General features: G+C 40.3%; 1 protein-coding gene across 2 annotated transcripts; it reads right to left on the bottom strand.

The window, feature by feature from the left end:
• Positions 1-2,420: 2,420 nt before the first annotated feature.
• LOC127957706 (tyrosine-protein kinase ABL1) lies at positions 2,421-17,081 on the bottom strand. Of its 2 annotated transcripts, none has more exons than XM_052556342.1 (11): positions 16,042-17,081; positions 9,921-10,082; positions 8,383-8,678; positions 7,979-8,251; positions 7,424-7,508; positions 7,018-7,195; positions 6,707-6,891; positions 6,461-6,613; positions 5,871-5,960; positions 5,663-5,791; positions 2,421-5,589 (listed from the first exon to the last, which is right to left on the bottom strand). In XM_052556342.1, exons 1-11 carry the CDS (start codon positions 16,175-16,177, stop codon positions 4,034-4,036), a joined length of 3,243 nt encoding a protein of 1,080 aa, XP_052412302.1. In that variant the 5' UTR covers positions 16,178-17,081; the 3' UTR covers positions 2,421-4,033. The 2 variants fall into 2 exon arrangements, with proteins under 2 accessions (XP_052412302.1, XP_052412303.1); XM_052556343.1 differs by lacking the exon at positions 16,042-17,081 and adding an exon at positions 12,171-13,086.
• Positions 17,082-18,488: the final 1,407 nt, after the last annotated feature.

The raw sequence follows: 18,488 nt of genomic DNA, 5'->3' as shown, positions 1-18,488 counted from the left end.
ATATTTGAAAATACTTGAAAATTACATTTATATCTGAATATATGTCAGAGTTCGGAGCGGGATCGCGAATCATTTGAATCAGTTCGGGAGTTCGGGATCGCGAATCATCTGAGTCAGTTCGGAGCGGGTTCGCCAATCATTTGAGTCAGTTTGGGGATCGCAAATCATTTGAATCAGTTCGGGAGTTCGGAGCGGCTTCGCGGATCATTTGAATCAGTTCGGGAGTTTGTAGCGGGTTCGCGAATCATTTGAGTCAGTTCGGGACTTCAAAGCGGGTTCGCGAATCATTTGAATCAGTTCGGGAGTTCGGAGAGCGATCACGAATCATTTGAATCAGTTCGGGAGTTCGTAGCGGTTTCGCGAATCATTTGAGTCAGTTTGGGGATCGCGGATCATTTGAATCAGTTCGGGAGTTTGTAGCGGGTTCGCGAATCATTTGAGTCAGTTTGTGAGTTCAAAGCGGGTTCGCGAATCATTTGAATCAGTTCGGAGAGCGATCACGAATCATTTGAATCAGTTCGGGAGTTCGGAGCGGCTTCGTGGATCATTTGAATCAGTTCTGGAGTTCGGAGTGGGATCACGAATCACGAAAGATTCCCGCTCTTAAATTTTCAAATTGGCCATAACCTTTAATTCATTGTTGCCAACTGGGGTGGCAGCAGGGGTGGCAAGGCTTTCTTTTAGGGTGGCATTTGCCACCCCGGTGGATCCGCCACTGCTCAGAAAGATATTATTTGTTCAACAAAACCAGAATGCATTTACCAATTAAATTAGCCCAAGGCCTAAAATAAATTACATACAACCTTGTCCTTGTGTGTGAGAGTTTTTATGATTTTTTCATTGTTTATGAAGAAAGGTGAGCTGATGAAGACAAGTTTATTCACTTTATGTGCTTTTGTTTTGATCATGATCCTCAGATTCTGTCTCATAACATGTTTGTCTGCTAAACGAACAGGAAGTCTTATAATGAATATTAAAAAAATGAATAATTATAGACTCTGAATGAATAAAGGAAGGAATACACTGGTGAATCCTTTATTTGAAGCAGTTCATTGAAACGAACTACCAGAAAGAACAAGTTCACAGAAAAGATTCGGATTGTAACAGTGCTGTAAATAATCTTCTAAATGATTCAGCTGTTCGAGCGAAACAACTGAATTAATGATTCAGTGATCAACTCAGTGACTTGCTGCTATCTGCTGGTGGATTTAGTTAAATTTTTAGTGAATAATTTCAGTCGGTGCACTTATTCGCCTTATTAAAAATATTTAGGAGCACATTCTGATCAGTAATCCAAAATTCTGACCAGAAATGATCCTTCCTAACACGAGGTGACATCTGACTCCTTAAAGTGACTTACAAGAGTGTTTTCTTTTACCTTTATAATGGGATCTTTTCATCTGTCAAGCTTTTTAATGTTTCTATTTAAAACAAATAAGTTATCAATCATATGAAATTAGGGTTAATACATTAATTTGTACTACAGAGGTGCACAGAAGGAGCTTGTAGGAACATTTCCAGATGTTTAATGAGGCTCAGAGGTGCCATGAGTGCAATTAAATTCATGTTTTAAATGTAACATTTTAAATACAGAAATATTAAATGATTTAAATTAATGAAATTATACGCTAATAATGAAAAAAAAAAATCCGCCTGCATGGTTCATTTACTCAGTTGATTCATTCAAATGGCTGAATCAATCAGGAATGAACAAGTGACCGTGTTTATGAACTGATGGAGCACTTTAATCACAGTTGTTGTTGTTGTTGATCATGAAGAACAGCGAAGTCCTTTTAGGCAAGTCTAAAAGAGAAATGTATAATTGTGACCCATACATATTGTTGTCTATTTCTACAAATATCCCTGTGCTACTGATTACTGCTTCTGTGCTGCAGGGACACAAATAGTTAATATAAGTACTAAAGTTTTTGTGATATAAAATTTTTTGATACCATAGAATTCTCCTATTTCTTGTCACCGCTGTCGGTACTACAGAAAAGCTTAATATAAGCCAAAAAAGTCAAGTTTAGTGAGTTTTTCCTCTTGAGTGTTGTTTGATGAACATGACAGGAGGAATAATAGACAGCTTCCTCTTTCAGAAGAACATGCAGATCCAATATAATCATATACAAGTGATTCAGACGCTTGTGTTTCTTAAGTTGTTTTTTTCTGTAATTGCTAATGTGATCTTTTCACAGCACAGACTGAACTACATGAAAATGGTTTGAATCTGAAAAATCTCGTACACATGTATAAACTCGTAAAAAAACCTGTTTGTGTGTGTGTGGTTTTAATGATGAAAATATAAATGCTCTACACAGAACAGCGTTTCTGCTTCATTCTGAATACACATTTAAAATGAAAATGAACACCTGTGTATCAAGCAGACGATACGAGCACGCTGACAGAAACAACTCTCGTTCAAGTAGAAAAACTGCTTTGTATTTTTGCAACAAATTGCACCAAGGTTTACAGAAAGAATCGAGTGAAAATATGTGACGTGTATTTACAAAGACAAGCAATTAATCTATAAAAGTGTGAGGCTTGAATACACATTAAAAAATAGTGGCATGATTTCAAGAGATAAGAGAAAGCATGAAAGGTCATCACGGGCAGCTTGTGTTCGGCCTCGATCTCAGGCATCAGAAGAGACAAACTAATACTGAAACACCTGCATTCTCCCAACTACACAAGCACAACAGACTGGAACGAATCAGGACGAGAATCATGAGGATAAAGCAGCTCTGTTCACAGTGATCCCGGAGCACTTCCGTCAGTGGTGTGGGGAAAACCTTGGAAATGCAGCGCATCTCTCTTCTGCTCGAGACTGTAGTGTTTCATCACCCATCCGGGTCCATCATCAGCGAGTCTCTTTAAGGCAACGGTGTGTTTCCAGAAAGGTGTTTATGTAGTGATCGTGTCAGAACCCTTGAGGAGTCTGGAAAGATGAGTTTACGAGCACATCATCGGTGAAACGTCACGGTCACAATCACACAATACACGACAGACGAGTCGATTACAAACTGAAGTTCCTCACATCACAGGGACAGCTTTCTTGACCAAACACATGAAGAAACCTACACTAAACAGTCTTTATCAATATTACGATCGTGAATGTAGTTCAAAAATATATTCTGATCCCGAAGAGTGAGGCACATGAGGTGTTTTTCTGTCAGTCATGAAATAATGCTGTTTTCAACAAATACTTGAGAAAATGCAGAGAAGCCACTGCAAAGATATATATATATTTTCTTCCTTAGTATTTTTGCTGTTTTCTGGAATAAATATCAAAAAATATCTTTAATCGGGATGTATTTACTTAAGTTAAATGATTTAAGATTTTGTCTTATTTTGTCAAGACTTATTTTATCTTGTTTTCTGAAAATAACTATCAAAATTATGATTTATTTGCTTGAAACAATCAAAAATATCTCCAATGGTATAAGAAAAATAATCTGAATTCAAAGGCTAAACAGCATTATTTTTCACACCCCAGTGGTAGATCTTGTTATAAAGCAAAAACAATTTTTTTTTTTCAGAAAACAAGAAATAATGTAAAGTTTATTTACAAAAACCTTTTTATTTTTAAGAGATCATGTTTTTGATTTTTTGTGTTAGTTAGCTGGTTTTTAACCTAGTCAAAATAACCCAAATGCAGTTTGACACTAACAGGAATGCACAATGAACATGAAAAAAAAAGTGATTTTTGAAAATGATTAAAAACATTTCTGCATAAGAACTCTTCAAATCTCGAGTCATTTTACGGTCAAGTAAGCATCTTAACTCTAGAATCTGTAGACATTTAGACTAGAAAACAAGCCTTTTCTGGATTAGAGAGAAAGACTTGATCCTGGGCTCATGATGTCCAAGCAGACTCTCGAGGAACGGTTCCCCTGCACTCGAGCTCAGTAAGAAGACACTGAACCGCTCCGAAACGTTCCTCTCTTTGGCTTGAGAAGAGCTGAGGTGGGTCACATGACCAGAGCAGCCCCAGACACACAGAAGATGGCGGTGGCACCCATGCTCTTCTCTGCTACCTCTGGACGATGTCACTGATCTCTCTGACGGAGGACAGCAGCTTGGAGAAGTCTGGAGGCGTGTTGGCTCCCCCGGTGGCAGCGGGGCAGATCTGCAGCTCGCGCAGGCTGCTCTCCAGCTTATTGATGGCTTCGCGGAACGCAAACTTGTTGCGCATCTGCTGGATGGACTCCACGTAGCTGGCGCAATACTTGGACAGATTCTTGCCGGCTTCCAGCACAGCACTATGGGTGCCGGTCTGCTCCGAAACACGTCCGATGGCGGCTCGCAGGAGCTCGCTGCTCTCCAGGATCATCTCGAGAGTGATGCAGGAGTTAGAGATCCGCTCCGACGGCTGCCGTGTCTTCCTCAGCGAGCGGCGAGTCGTCATGAGGGGAATGAAGCTGGATCCCGGATCTCCGACGGCTGATCCCGTTCCCATCCCTGGCAGCTGACCGCTTGGGGATACAGAAGTCGGCTTTGGCGGCTGCACTTTTGAGGTGTTTTTTGGCACTTTCTTAGCACTATCTTGGGAAAAGCTCACGCCTTTGCCTTGTTCTCCGGATCCGGGACTTGGAGGGCTGTGTTCAGACGAGCCTTTGACTTTAGTGTCCGCAGAAACGTCAAAAGTGGGACTCCTCGAAGTCTTTCCAGATTTGCAGCTCGAGACCGGAGGCAGAGGAGGAGCTGGTTTGGGTTTGACGAACTTCCCCTTCTCCCGGTCTCTTTGTCCAGGGACTTCGGAAGAGTTCTTGAGCCTTCGAGATCTGGATTCGTCTCCCACGCTGGGTTTGAACAGCTCTGCTTGCAAGGCACTCGTTTTGGAGCTTTCTGTCCGACGGCTGAGCTTCGGTGTCAGAGTCAAAGGACTCGATCCAGGACTAGACTCCGAGTCCTTAAACACTTCGTCCGGTGCATCCGAGTCGGTTTTCTTGGGAAGGCGTGGTGGTGGAGTAAGGGTGCCACCACGGGACACACAATCAGTTTTCTTGCGAGGCAGCGCTGGCTTTCCTCCGAAGGTTCCCGAGTCGAAGTGAGACGACTGGATATCACGGGGCAAGGTTACAGACTTCCACTCGGTGCGCTCGGAGCCTGGAGGCGTGCTAGAGGCGGAAGAAGACCTCAAGAAGCGCTTGGAGTTTGACATGGGGTCTTCTTCTGTGGCAAGCTTCCCTCCGCCGGCCGAAGTCATGCCCTTTTTCCGTGAATGAGATGGAAAGAGCTGACCAGGATACACCAGGCCTCCATTGGTGACTCCGACAACCGTTGTACAGTTGGAGCCGACCAATTTAGAAGAGTCGATGCCGTCGTTAGTGGGAACGCCGTTGTTAAATTCCTCTCTGCAGTCGGAAGCCAGTCCTCTACGATCCAGATGCCCATCCATCTTCCCGAAGGAGCTGCTGCGTTTAGGGGGAGCTGGAGCCGTTCTCTTCTTCTTCTTGATTAAATTCCGAATGAATCCGTTCAGTTTATCTTTATCTTTGGCTAGGAGGCGATCGTCTTCGTTTAAGTTGCTATCAAGGACAGGCCTCGGGAGCATGGGGAGCCCGGTTCCTTCAGCGTCTGCCGCGTCTGGAAAGAGCACAGCTTCATCAGTCTGGAAGCACCTCAGATTCACTGGGAATGCTGGGAGAGATCGGCTTACCCGGAATGTCTCCATCCCTGCTGTCCGCATGTCTTCGCAATGTCCTCGTCTTTGTGGGAAGTTCTGGAGCCTGCTGAATCGGACCGAGTGTGAGCTTCTTACTCTTTTTGCCCAACTCTTTCTCCACCTCTGCAACACATGAAGAGTGAAGATGAGCCAAAAGAAAGCAGACATTAACTACTCTAAATCTCCGGAGACACAGTCTTACCGTCGGAGATACTGGACTCTTGAAACATGGTCTCAAACGCCTGGTGGGTTTCAGCAAAAGAAGGCCGCTCCGCAGGGATCCACCTCCAGCCTAAAGACAGAAACACGCAGGTTTACAGCTGCGGCTACGGAGTTATATTCATAAAGTTTTAATTTAGTTGATCACATGGATTTCTATAGAGACAGGCTGTAGCTGTCGGGCAAGATGGTTGTGTTCTGATTGGTCAGATCGCCTGTCAATCAAACTCTGCGAACGGAAAAGATGATTTCTCATTTCTCTACTTTCAATATTTAATCATAAAACGAGTTTCTGACATGTTCAGTGAGCAAGATTGTCCTGGCTCTTTAAGCTCCGCCCTCTTCTGAAAGGGGAGCACCAGCTCATTTGCATTTAAAGGGACAACCACAAAAAAAAATGGCGTGTTTTGGCTTTTTTATTTTGAGCTAAAAATAATTCACATACACACTCTGGAGACATAAGAGTCTTATTTTACATAATAATAGGCTTAATAGGTCACCTTTAATTGTAATCATCTTGTTGAAACACTTGAGCTTGTCTACCTTTCGCTCCTGATCTACAGAGCTACTTACAGGCCCTCATGAGCTCATAGACTTTCTCTGGGCATCCCTCGGGTCGGTCCATGCGGTAATCTTTCTCTAGCAGCTCGTACACTTGGGACAAGTCGATTCCAGGATACGGAGACATCCCATAGGTGGCGATTTCCCAAAGCAGGACTCCAAACGCTAAAGAGTTCAAGCAAGATGCTAGTTTAACACACACAGATCTGTCTCGACCTGGAAAGTGAACTGTGTGTCTACAGCAGTGCTTCTGCTCACCCCACACGTCCGACTTGATGGAGAATTTGTTATAGGCCAGGCTCTCCGGGGCGGTCCATTTAATGGGAAACTTGGCTCCTACATGTGCTATGTAGGTTTCTTCAGTCATCAGGCGACTCAGTCCAAAATCTGCCACTTTAACCAAGTGGTTTTCCCCAACTAAGCAGTTACGGGCAGCCAGATCCCTGAAACAAGAGCCAGGTCCTAACTCTTAACACTATTATTGATACTATGTTGGCAGAAAAAATTACTTTGAACTAGTAACTACAGCAGGATTCCAGTAACTTTCTCTCACTGGTCTGGATTCTCACCTGTGGATGAAGTTCTTCTTCTCCAGATATTCCATGGCGGAGGAGATCTGCGTGGCCATGTGGAGCAGCACCACAGCGTTGACCTCCTCGTGATTACACTCTCGCAGGTAATCCAGCAGGTTTCCGTGGGTCATGAACTCAGTGATGATGTAAAACGGAGGTTCACGTGTGCAGACACCTGACATCACACAAAAACACAGGCTCTTCAGGACCATCACGTCTCTAAACTTCATTTAGAAACACTTTCCGGATGAAGTTGGTGGATTGTTTACAAAAGTGCTATTTTGAAATTACAGTACCTCTCTTTAACTTAAAAATAATATTTAAATCAAGGTTGTTTTCTTTGACTTTCTTCTCTTTAAAATTAAATATTGAAATCAATGATGAATCTATAGGAAGCTCTCACCTAACAGCTGCACCAGGTTCGGGTGTTTGATCTCTTTCATGACCGCAGCTTCTTTTAAAAACTCCTCCACTTCCATTGTGTCCTCCTGCACAAGAGCAAACACTGTCTCAACAGCTTCATCGCTGCAAGAGGATTTGTGCATTATGTGACCGTATTTTCATTATATTGATCTGTCATGGAAACCTAACCCTCATGGCATCAATCAAGTGTGCAAAAAAATGATTTTACCTCGTATTATCTTTTTTTCTAGTATAAATATCTAAAAAATTATTGAATCAAGGTGCATTTACTTTACAAAAATAAAATGACTTGAGATATAATTTCCTGCATTCTGAAAAAATGATAAAATTTGGTTATATCATATCTGATTTAATTATCAATTTGATAATATCTGCCAATGGGGCAAGGAAATTATTCTTATTTAGATATATTTTTTCTTGCCCCATTGACAGAAATGTTAGAAACCATGAGTTAATATCTTTAGATATTTCCACTAGAAGACAAGATGTAAACACTGAGTAAGAAACTGATGTTGTGTTCTGGAGTGTGTCTGACCTTCAGGGTTTTGACGGCCACGGTCAGGCTGTATTTCTTCCAGACTCCCTCGTACACCTCTCCATACTGTCCTCCTCCCAGCTTGTGTTTCATGGTGATGTCCGTGCGCTCCATCTCCCATTTGTCGTAGTTGGGCGAGACGCCGTAGATGGTGGGCTTGTTGCGTTTGGGCGCTGGGTAATGCAGCGTGGTGATCAGACCGTCGGACACCGTGGAGTGATGGTGGACCAGCTCTGCTAGTGTGTTGAAGCGGCTCTCGGACGAAACATACAGCTGCAGAGGAACACACACGAGAACACAACTTTTCTTCTACTAAATAAAATGACTAAATGACTAGCTGTATATTTGAGGCGAGTGAGAGTGTGTCAGATGTGTGTGATCTCTGGAGCCCAGGAGACGCTCACCTTGCCGTCGGAGGCCGTGTTGATGCGGTAGTGGTAGACTCGTCCCTCGTAGCGAAGTGAGATTGACCTTTGACCCGGGCTGCTCTCGCTCTCACGCACCAGGAAGCTGCCGTTGATGCCGCTGCTCAGCAGGTACTCCGCAGCGTTTCGGGACACAGGTCCGTGGTACCAGCTGTGCTTCTCCAGGCTGTTGACCGGTGTGATGTAGTTACTGGGAACCCAGCCCTGGCCGTTCTTGGTCTGCGCCTCGCACCACTCGCCATTGTGATTGTATCCCAGAACCCTCAGCTTCTCTCCTGATCAGAGCATTACGTCACTGTCATTTCAATGTCTATTAAGGCCGAAGAAAATGTGATTTACAGCTGTGCTGTTGTGATTGTGGAACAGATGCACATCTTACTCCTGTTACATCATAGGTTTCTATTTACAAGCTTTATGCAGCCAATCAAGACTGTCCCTGAGCACATGAATGCATTAATAATAATAAAATTACTTTTATATAGTGCTTTTCAGCTTTTCTAAGCACTCTAAGAGATGTAATGGTATATCTCCTAATTATCACAGTTATCAGTATTATCACAAAATGTGCTGTATATGTACTCACAGAATAAATCGTTTCACAGGTTTTGTTTTTAAAATCAACAAACAATAAATGCATAAACATTAAAGCAATTAAATTTCCAATGATGTCTGGATTTTAAATGACAACATGACTGATAAATGTTTATCTAATAACATGAAGATGCTTCATAAAATGATAAACCAAACATTTCAGCCTTTAAATAAAGAAAGGGAGTTAAGTCAGAATTATTAATTATTAATCAGAATAATGAATCTAGAATGAATAATTCTAGATATCATTTCTGAAATGTGTAGAATGAACATAAGCTTGCGTTTCATCAACCAGTCAAAGTTTACAGCAGGACATGGACAGAAAGCGCTCTCAGACTGAATGTAATGTCAAAGTCTGACAGCAGGTGGCGCTGATGGAGCATATATGAAATTTCTTGCAGGGTTCACATAAAAGATAAAAGCATCTGCTAAATGAAGAAAGCTGTACTAAACACCCTTCTGTCTGTGACTGCTATAGGAGATGCTGTGCACTAATAACAGCTCGTTATGAATTATCTGTATTCCAGGCACTGAATCCACACGCTCTTGTTATCTAAAGCAGCGAGGGGCGCCTGGAGCGCTGTAGATCTCCCCTCACTGATCGACACGGGCCGAATGGAAAGAGCTGACGTGTTGAGTAGGATAGAGGAAGAGGAGAAGATGAAGATATAATGTGTGTCCTCATACAAAGAGCAGGCTAGGTTTTGAGTTTCAATGATATGAGTGTATGCTCCTCAATTTATGAGTTGAAAAAAAAACTATTTATGGAAAACATGAATGTTATTTAAACAACTTCAAACTTTCATAATTAAAAGTTCGCAAGCACATTATGTACAGTTGTTGATGTCTGTGGTGTTGAAGCTAGCAGTGATGACGGTGAAGTGTTTAACGTGTTCGGATGATGAAGAATGGGGTGTGTGTCTGACCTTTGGTGATGCTGAGAGTGTTATCTCCGCTCGCGACGAAGTCATACAGCGCTACAAACAGATTGGGGTCGTTTTCGCTGGGTCCCGCCAGCAGATTCTCTTTGGAGTTCCAGCGCGCCGCCTCGGACAGACCGGCCTCGAAATCCGGCCGCTGGAGCGCTTCTGCAAACACACCAACACAGGACAAGATGAGAATACATGCTAACATGCTAACGTGACCCTGGAGCACAAAACCAGTCATAAGAGTCAATCTGACAGATGAATAAATAAGCTTTCCATTGATGAATGGTTTGATGTACAAGACAAACTTTGGTCGAGATACAACTATTTGAAAGTTTTAGGAGCTCATTTTTATTCCACCCCATTACAGTTCTGGAAAACGCTGTGTAATTTCTCTATTGCATTAGTTTTTAATATTTCTCATGGGGATTAAATCACTTTTTTTTTTAAATACAAAAACGCAGAAAATCCAGAGATGTCATAAATCATCATGGACACAAATGCTGAATTTCTGAATGAGTCACGATCATTACTCTGTGCCATGAGGAAACACAAACACTCGTGACTGATGACCTCAGACACATAAACAAGACAAATAAGATACGACAGATGATGACAGACATGAATCAGCTTGGGGGGGGGGGGGTTAATCACCCAAAAATGGGATTCAGTCATCATTTACTCATCCCAATCTTGACTGTGAAATGCAAAAGGAAAACATTTGAGCGCTCCTCAGTGACCTCAAGCCCTGGCATGTGGACGAATGCTGCTTTTATGTGCATTTTTGGAGCGTGACGATGATAAAGATCCTCCTCGTGTTCCACACAGCGACAGGAGAGTCAGTAAACTATGAAGGATTGCTTAACTAACCCTTTAATCATCCGTAACACACCAGTGCATTTGGGTAGCTGACTAATAATATGGAATTTTTTTAAATCCACATCACGACTCAATGTTTAAGGCATGTAAGGGGAATTATGTAAGTGGTCTTTCACAATTTTTAGCTTTGCTATTCACATTTATCACGATCTCATGTTAAAGTCATGAGCAGCACCGTACAGCCACACATCAGATGTTTCTTACACATCTCAGCTCCTTTATACACTACCAGTCAAAAGTGTTTGGACAGAAAGATTTACGAGGTTTTTTAAAGTCTCTTCTGTTCACCAAGTCTGCATTTATTTGATCCAAAGTACAGCAAAAGCAGTAAAATTCAGAAATATTTTTACTATGTTAAATAACAGTTTCTGTGTGAATCTGTGTTAAAGTGTAATGTATTTCTGTGATGCTCCGCTGTATTTTCAGCATCATTCCTCCAGTCTTCAGTGTCACATGATCTTCAGAAATCAGAATAATATGATGATTTACTGCTCAAGAAACATTTCTGATTATGATCAATGTTGAAAACTGCTGATTTTTTTCAGGTTTCTTTGCTAAACAAAGTTCAGAAGAACAGCATTCATCTGTAACGGAAATCTTTTGTAACATTATACATATCTTTATCATCAATTTGAATCATCCTTGAATAAAAGTATCCACTTCTATAATTCCAATAATTCCACTGACTCCAGGCGTTTGAGCAGTAGAGTGTATAATGTTACAAAAGCTTTTTATTGCAGATCTTTTTGAATCTTTCAGTTCATCAAAGAATCCTGAAAAAAATTACTTTGATAATAGTTATAATAAATGTTTCTTGAGCAGCAAATCAGATTATTAGAATGATTTCTGAAGATCGTGTGACGGGAGAAATGATGCTGAAAATACACAGAAATAAATTTAACTTTTTAAATATATTCAAATAGAAATCAGTTGTTTTAAAAAACATTTTTCACAATATTACAGCTTTTGCTTTACTTTGGATCAAATAAATGCAGACTTGGTGAACAGAAGAGAACTCTCTGTAAACATTAATCTGCCTGAGATCCTGAAGATCACAAACTCCAGCGATCTCACACACACACACACACACACACACACACACACACACACACACTCACAGATCTATCTCAACAGGAGTCAGGTTTCCCAGTTCTCTCCTCCTCCCTCGTTCTTTTCTCTCTCTCTGTTTTACGGCGAGTCAGTATGTCTGGCTTTGCTCTCCTCGTTCCCCCTCCTCCACTTTCCAAACAGACAGAAGGAGAACCAAGGCCTGTGTTTTCACGAGACCATCAACCCCAGATCCATCCGTCTGATCACCTGGTCGCACACACACACACACACACACACACGTTCGCCATCACAGACGCTTACCTTCAAAGTAACAGCTGGAGGACGAAGAAAGACCTTTTTTGGATTTACAGCCGACCAATTTTAGACAAATCTCCAACATTTTCATTTGATTCCCAACACTACCAATTAAAAAAAAAAAAGATCCAGTTCCCAAACTATGTCGCTGTTTTCTCTTTTATCCAAACGATTGTTCAAAAAAAGTGACTGAAAACATAAATCTGTGCACACAGTTAGTCAAAGAAGGCTAAAAACTCTGACATCCTGACTTCACGCCGCTCTTCTTCAACAAGTTTCCAGAGTAAGACGCTCCATTTTCCCCTCGCTCCAGTTCTTTCGTTTTCTCAGTCCGGAGAGGAACTAGCCATCCATCCGTGAGAATAATCCGTAAGAAACACGAAGAGGAGTTACTTTGACGGCAGTGTTGTCTTTGTCATGTTGACGGGCTGAGAGACGATCCACAGTAGGAGCAGGACGCTTGTGCCAACAATGAGGCCCTTTCAGGACGGAGCGCTGGAGCCGATGACATCACAGCCCTGGCTCCGCCCCTCGAGAATCTACAGAGAGAGTGCACCACAGCTCTCGCTCTCTGCTTCGCTCTCGTCCCAAGTGTTTTCACTTTAAAAACAAGGGCACAAGTGCACTTCATAGGGTCAGGATTACTCTGCCAAACAGCCAGCATGAGTAAAAGAACTTACAAAGACAAGTCAGCTCTTAATTTATTCATGCCGCAATGCATGATGGGAGCCATGGATGAGTTGTGAAACATGATGTTTTGATGGTCAGCGTTGTTGTGATTCTCACACTGATTCTTGATGTCTGTGTTCGTTTAAATCATCTAACCCTAAGTATCTCATTGACTTTAACTCTGATTCAGTATTAATTTAACATTCTTGAGTGTTACTCTTCAAATAAACTCCCGGGAGCATTCAATTAAGCACAAATATGGTCACCTGCACTTTAAAGACTGCTTATAAAGAACACTACAACTACTGATTAATTCAATAAATGATTAATCCAATGATGAATTTGGGGAAAAAATACAAAAAATTACATTTGGCTTGAAAAAAGGGAATAAATAACTTATTCCACAACTGGTAAAGTGTTGACCTCCAAATATTGACCGAATTGAAGACTATGAACCGAAAAATACTGAAAGTCTCCATGTTGTCTAAACTACACATTAGAGCCGAAACGATTAGTCAACATCATTGACAACGACGTCAAAAAAGGTCTATATGTTAGATGGCAGAGCCGGCAGATGTAATGGGAATGTCTCTAGCCGTGTCGCTCCGCTAAAGCGTTCCAGCTCCTCTCGAATAAGTCCGGAGCTACATGTGGGAAAGAGCTAATGAGGATAAGCTCGGATATGAACCCGTCGACCCGGAGGACACGGAGCTGCATTAGTATTTCTCTGAGGTCACAGATCTCTGAATCTGTCCAAGGATAATACGTGACCACAAGACCAGTCATAAGGGTCAATATACACAATGAATAAATCATCTTTCCAGTGTCTGGTTTGTTCGGAGGACAATATTTGAAAATCTGGAATCTGAGGGGGCAAAGAAAATCTAAATATTGAGAAAATCATCTTTAAAGTTGTTCAAATGCAGTTCAAAGCGATGCATATTACTAATAAACATATACAAAGTATGCAGGGTGTTTGTGGAGCTTCTCAGGTGTTGTGGGTAGGAACTGCTCGGTGCGTTTCTTTCGTGGTGTTCAACACAATCTGAAGAATCGTTCACGCTTTAAGAGCACTGCGTCTGCTGACTCTAATAACCGAACGCTGAAAGGTTTTCTGGTTTGCGCAGACAAAAGAAAGGGCTGGAGAGGCAGGGTTTTTTCTGAAAGAGGGGGAGGTGACAGATGTAGAAACATGAAGCACATTGCTCACAGATGAGCTCATAGAGAATCATTTATATAATCCTCTCTCAGTTAGCTGATGGACACCATCCCTCTCCGTCATTAAAAACACTCGTTCCAATCCGGAGCGCACGAGTGAAGCAGAGCCTGCGGTGCTTGGCCTGAGAGAGCTTCATGCGTTCATCTTCATGTGGAGCAGTTAACTAAATGTGGACGTCTGCAGGGTTTCAGCATTAGTGCAGGAACGGAAACATGATCCAGGTGTGTGGGCTGCTGGGAAATCACAACAGGCCTGACGTAACCCTCAACATCACACACACACACACACACACACCTCCTCATTTCTAGAGTTTAGATTTGAGTTTCTGAGTGTTTTCTTGTCATTGGATTATTTGTTTTTCTTACATGAATGATTCGGTTTAGATCGAAGAAAGTAAAGCACTGTTAATTTTAATTTACTTCTTATATTTTTTCTGCTGTTTACTTGCAACTTTATTCATATTTTTAGTAAAGATAAAATATGATTAATATAGTAATTATTTGGGGGAAGTCGTGGCCTAATGGTTAGAGAGTCGGACTCCCAATCGAAGGGTTGTGAGTTCTAGTCTCGGGCCGGACGGAATTGTGGGTGGGGGGAGTGCATGAACAGCTTTCTCTCCACCTTCAATACCACGACTGAGGTGTCCTTGAGCAAGGCATCGAACCCCCAACTGCTCCCCGGGCGCCGCAGCATAAATGGCTGCCCACTGCTCCGGGTGTGTGCTCACAGTGTGTGTGTGTGTTCACTGCTCTGTGTGTGTGCATTTCGGATGGGTTAAATGCAGAGCACAAATTCTGAGTATGGGTCACCATACTTGGCTGAATGTCACTTCACTTTCACTTCACACTTTTCACTTTCACTAATGCATTAAAAACATTACCATTTTATGTTATTGGTTGACTCGGGATGCATCACTGTTTCTCTGCTTGGAAATATTGTGAGGATGCAATATTTACTGTGTATTTACAATATTTATTTATTGAGAGGATGCCACAGGCCAAAAAGTAAAAAAGTAAAAGTTTCTGTTTACATAATATGTGTGTGTACTGTGTATATTTATTATGTATATATAAACACATACATATGCAGTATATTTAGAAAATATTTAAATGCATTTACTTAGATACTTATATTTTCATATATATAAACACAATACACACACACACACAAATATATTTATGTAAACAAATACTTTTATTTTGGATCCGGTTAATCACAATTAATCATTTGACAGTTTTACTATTTTTTTTACTCAATTTTAAAACAATTACAGTGCAATTACCATAAATTTTTTTTTTATAATAGAAGTAAATAATATAAAATATTACATAAAAAATGTAATTATTACAATATAATCATATTAAATTCTCAAGCGGAAAGTGTTTTTTGTTTGTTTGTTTACTTTGATATGGTTGATGTCTCTAATTTATCAAGTTTTTCACAAATTATTCAGCCCTATAAGGATTTCAAGAATCCCAAGAATTTAAAAGAAAGTATATATCTTCAGCTTGATTAAAATAAATCATTTTCTATGCCGATGTACTTCCCATCAGCATCACTCACTCTAAAATATTTAATTATTTCATAATATAGCTATTAAAGTCATCTGAAAAAAATCTCTTTGTTTTCCTCAAATGTTTTTGTAATATATAAATGAAAGAAAGAAAAAACATTTGCAATGTCAGTTTTATTTCCAATATTGTCCAGCCTTACATTTATCTACCCACGGATGCCTTAAATTGATAAAAATGTTTTTTTGTTTGTTTGTTTTTTTTAATCCAACCAATTCTGATCGTTTTAATGGTAGTGTATCAAGAAAGCACCTGAACCCAGAGTGTTTCACAAGTGAAGCCTGATGCTTCTTCAGTGCACTGTAGACCAGCTGACACTTTCGATCCTCACATTACCTTGAGATTTCTGAAAGGCACACGGTCAGGTGACTCCATCATAAAGGAGGTGGACGGCAGAGGTCAGTAGATCTGGACTCACCATGGACGGTGAACACATTGCAGTGCTGCGCTCCCTGTCTAGACGTCTCTCTTCTCCCTGCTCCCTTGATGAAGGGCAGCGCCGGCAGACTCGGTCTCCTCTGGTCCCCAACTAGCTTCCCAGGCTGCTGCCCCATAAGAGCTCACGGGACGTTACTGACCACGGTCCGGTCTGCTCTTCTGTGAGGGTCATGCATCGACGGCTGGACGGCTGTCTTCAGATCACAGCTTTGAAAGCTTAAAGTACACAGAAGTGAAAGAGCAGTGTGTGTTCTCAGTGCACTGTGAGGTGAAGAACAGACACATCCATCTTCAGAATCAGAGTCAGTGCATGAGATCTCTCCAGCGCGAGCTCAAACCGGAGCTGTCAATCACGGTGACGTCACGAGCTCCGGGCACATCATCATCATCATGTCGATAATTATGATTAATATCATGCTGTGCATTAAACTGTAGTCAATCATTATTATTAATCACTTGAAAGGTCTCACGGTTTAATAAAAGAAAAACAAGCGTATCTTTGGTAGTGACTGTTAGTGTCAGTCAAAGGTTCTTCTTACACATCTGTAAATGAGTAAATAATCGACGTCACTGACGTAAATAACGTTGTTCCTCGAGAAAAACAACTTTAGATGAAAGTTGGGGTAGTTAAACACAAATCAGGTTTAACAGTCGGTGTGAAATAGTGTTTACTGGTTGTCTGAACTCCCCCTCAGACACTTTAATCCTGAAGTATCTCTCCGTTTGAGTGACTTTGATCAGTGTTTAGCTGGAGTTTGTTAAAGTCTCGTCACTTCCGCGTGTCTCTGAGGCGACTGCAAACTCTCTCCGCGCAGTCTGTACGTGTCTCTGTCGGGATCGTTTCCTCACCGAACATCCGCTGGATTCTTCCGCAGACTTTAAATGTTGATTCCCGTCATGTCTTTATTTTACTTCATAACTTTTAGCACTTTTCTCGGAGTCGTTCGTCGTCGCAGGAACCGCCATATTCGCGCACGCGAGCTACGCTCGTGACGTCACACGCCACGCTCTTCCGCCAACAATCGCTCCAGTTTCAATAATAATTATAAAAATAGCTTCAGTTTCAAAGGGAGCTTTTTAAGTTTTTAAGACAATTGTATTTACGTAATAAAAAAATTATAAGAAATGTGTTTCAGTCAAGGAAAATAATTAATCTGTTTTTTTTTGTTTGTTTTTTAATTCTTTGGATAAGATTAATGGGGGAGGGGGCGTCCACAACAAAGTAACATATTTATTTATTTATTTATTTATTTTTAATGTGAATAATAATATAAACTCCCTTAATAAGATAACATCAGTATCTGTTAATCCTAATTTGAATTGTAAATTTAGTATTTACTTTATTGATCATCTTTTTTCAAATGCCCTCTTGTTATAGGAACTGTATTTATTTTATTGGGGAAATATTACACTCATAAATATAAATCTTCTTTAACATTAGCCAAACTACAGAATTTTCTTTGTGACATTAGCTATCTAATTATAACACTAAACAAAATATTAACACCCAAAAAGTGTCAAACTTGTGATCTGCTGAATGTTACATTATTTAATGTATGAACTCTGTACATTTTGTTCTATTTATTGATTTTTTATTTATTTATTGTCTTTGTATATTATTTTTGTATTCATAATGCCATCTAATGTTGTATTTAATTGTTGAAGTTTATTGTTTTTACTTGCAAATAAAAGCAAAACACTTAGGTTGCTTCAGTTTCTTTTGGCATTGTGTTCATGCAAGAAAACTGTTTTATTTATTTATTTATTTTAATTTTCACTTTTGAGAAGCAATATGGAAACGTTGACTTTCTTCGCAACTTAATTATTTGGCTTGCAAAATATTTTATCCACAAATGTCATATATTGTTATGTGATCTGCTCATTTATTTACTTTTTATTGTTTCTTTCTCCCTCTTAATTTTCATTGGTACCAAAGCTTTTTTTTTTTTTGTAATTTATTATACAATTAATTTATATTACTAATTATATTTCCCTTATTTTGTAATGATTTTTATTTATCTTTTCTTTATATATTGGGAAAATAAATAAACAGTTTAGTTGCCTCAAAATAACTAAATCTTTTAGAAGGATGTAAAATGTGTTAATATTTGAAGACAATTGAATATTTGTTATGAATTTGTAGATTTTTAAAAAATATATTATAAGATAACAATCTCTTTCTCATCAACGTTAAATTTCTGATCACTATTATCAGCTCTAAGTCTGTGTTTGAATGAACTCGGATTTGCTGTTTTAGAATATGTCACTTTTTAAAGTGTGTTCCGCTGTGTGTGTGTGGAGCCCTCTAGCGGTCTGATGCTGCAGCACAAGAAAACCTTACAATAAAGTATACACATAACACAAAAAGAACATAAAACAGTTATTGAATAAGCATGTGGCCTAAAATCCTGAAACATTGCTGTCTCA

This window comes from Carassius gibelio, chromosome B5, assembly GCF_023724105.1.
Source record: "Carassius gibelio isolate Cgi1373 ecotype wild population from Czech Republic chromosome B5, carGib1.2-hapl.c, whole genome shotgun sequence".
Classification (NCBI taxonomy): Eukaryota; Metazoa; Chordata; class Actinopteri; order Cypriniformes; family Cyprinidae; genus Carassius; species Carassius gibelio.
The sequence above is the reverse complement of the archived record's forward strand: the minus strand, read 5'-3'. Positions and strand labels throughout refer to the sequence as shown.

Coding starts and splice junctions, on each gene's coding strand:
- LOC127957706 (XM_052556342.1), bottom strand. CDS start 16,177: ATGGGGCAGCAGCCTGGGAAGCTAGTTGGGGACCAGAGGAGACCGAGT. Junction 8,679..9,920: donor CACTCTCAGCATCACCAAAG/GTCAGACACACA, acceptor TGCTCTGATCAG/GAGAGAAGCTGAGGGTTCTG. Junction 7,509..7,978: donor TGGCCGTCAAAACCCTGAAG/GTCAGACACACT, acceptor GCTCTTGTGCAG/GAGGACACAATGGAAGTGGA.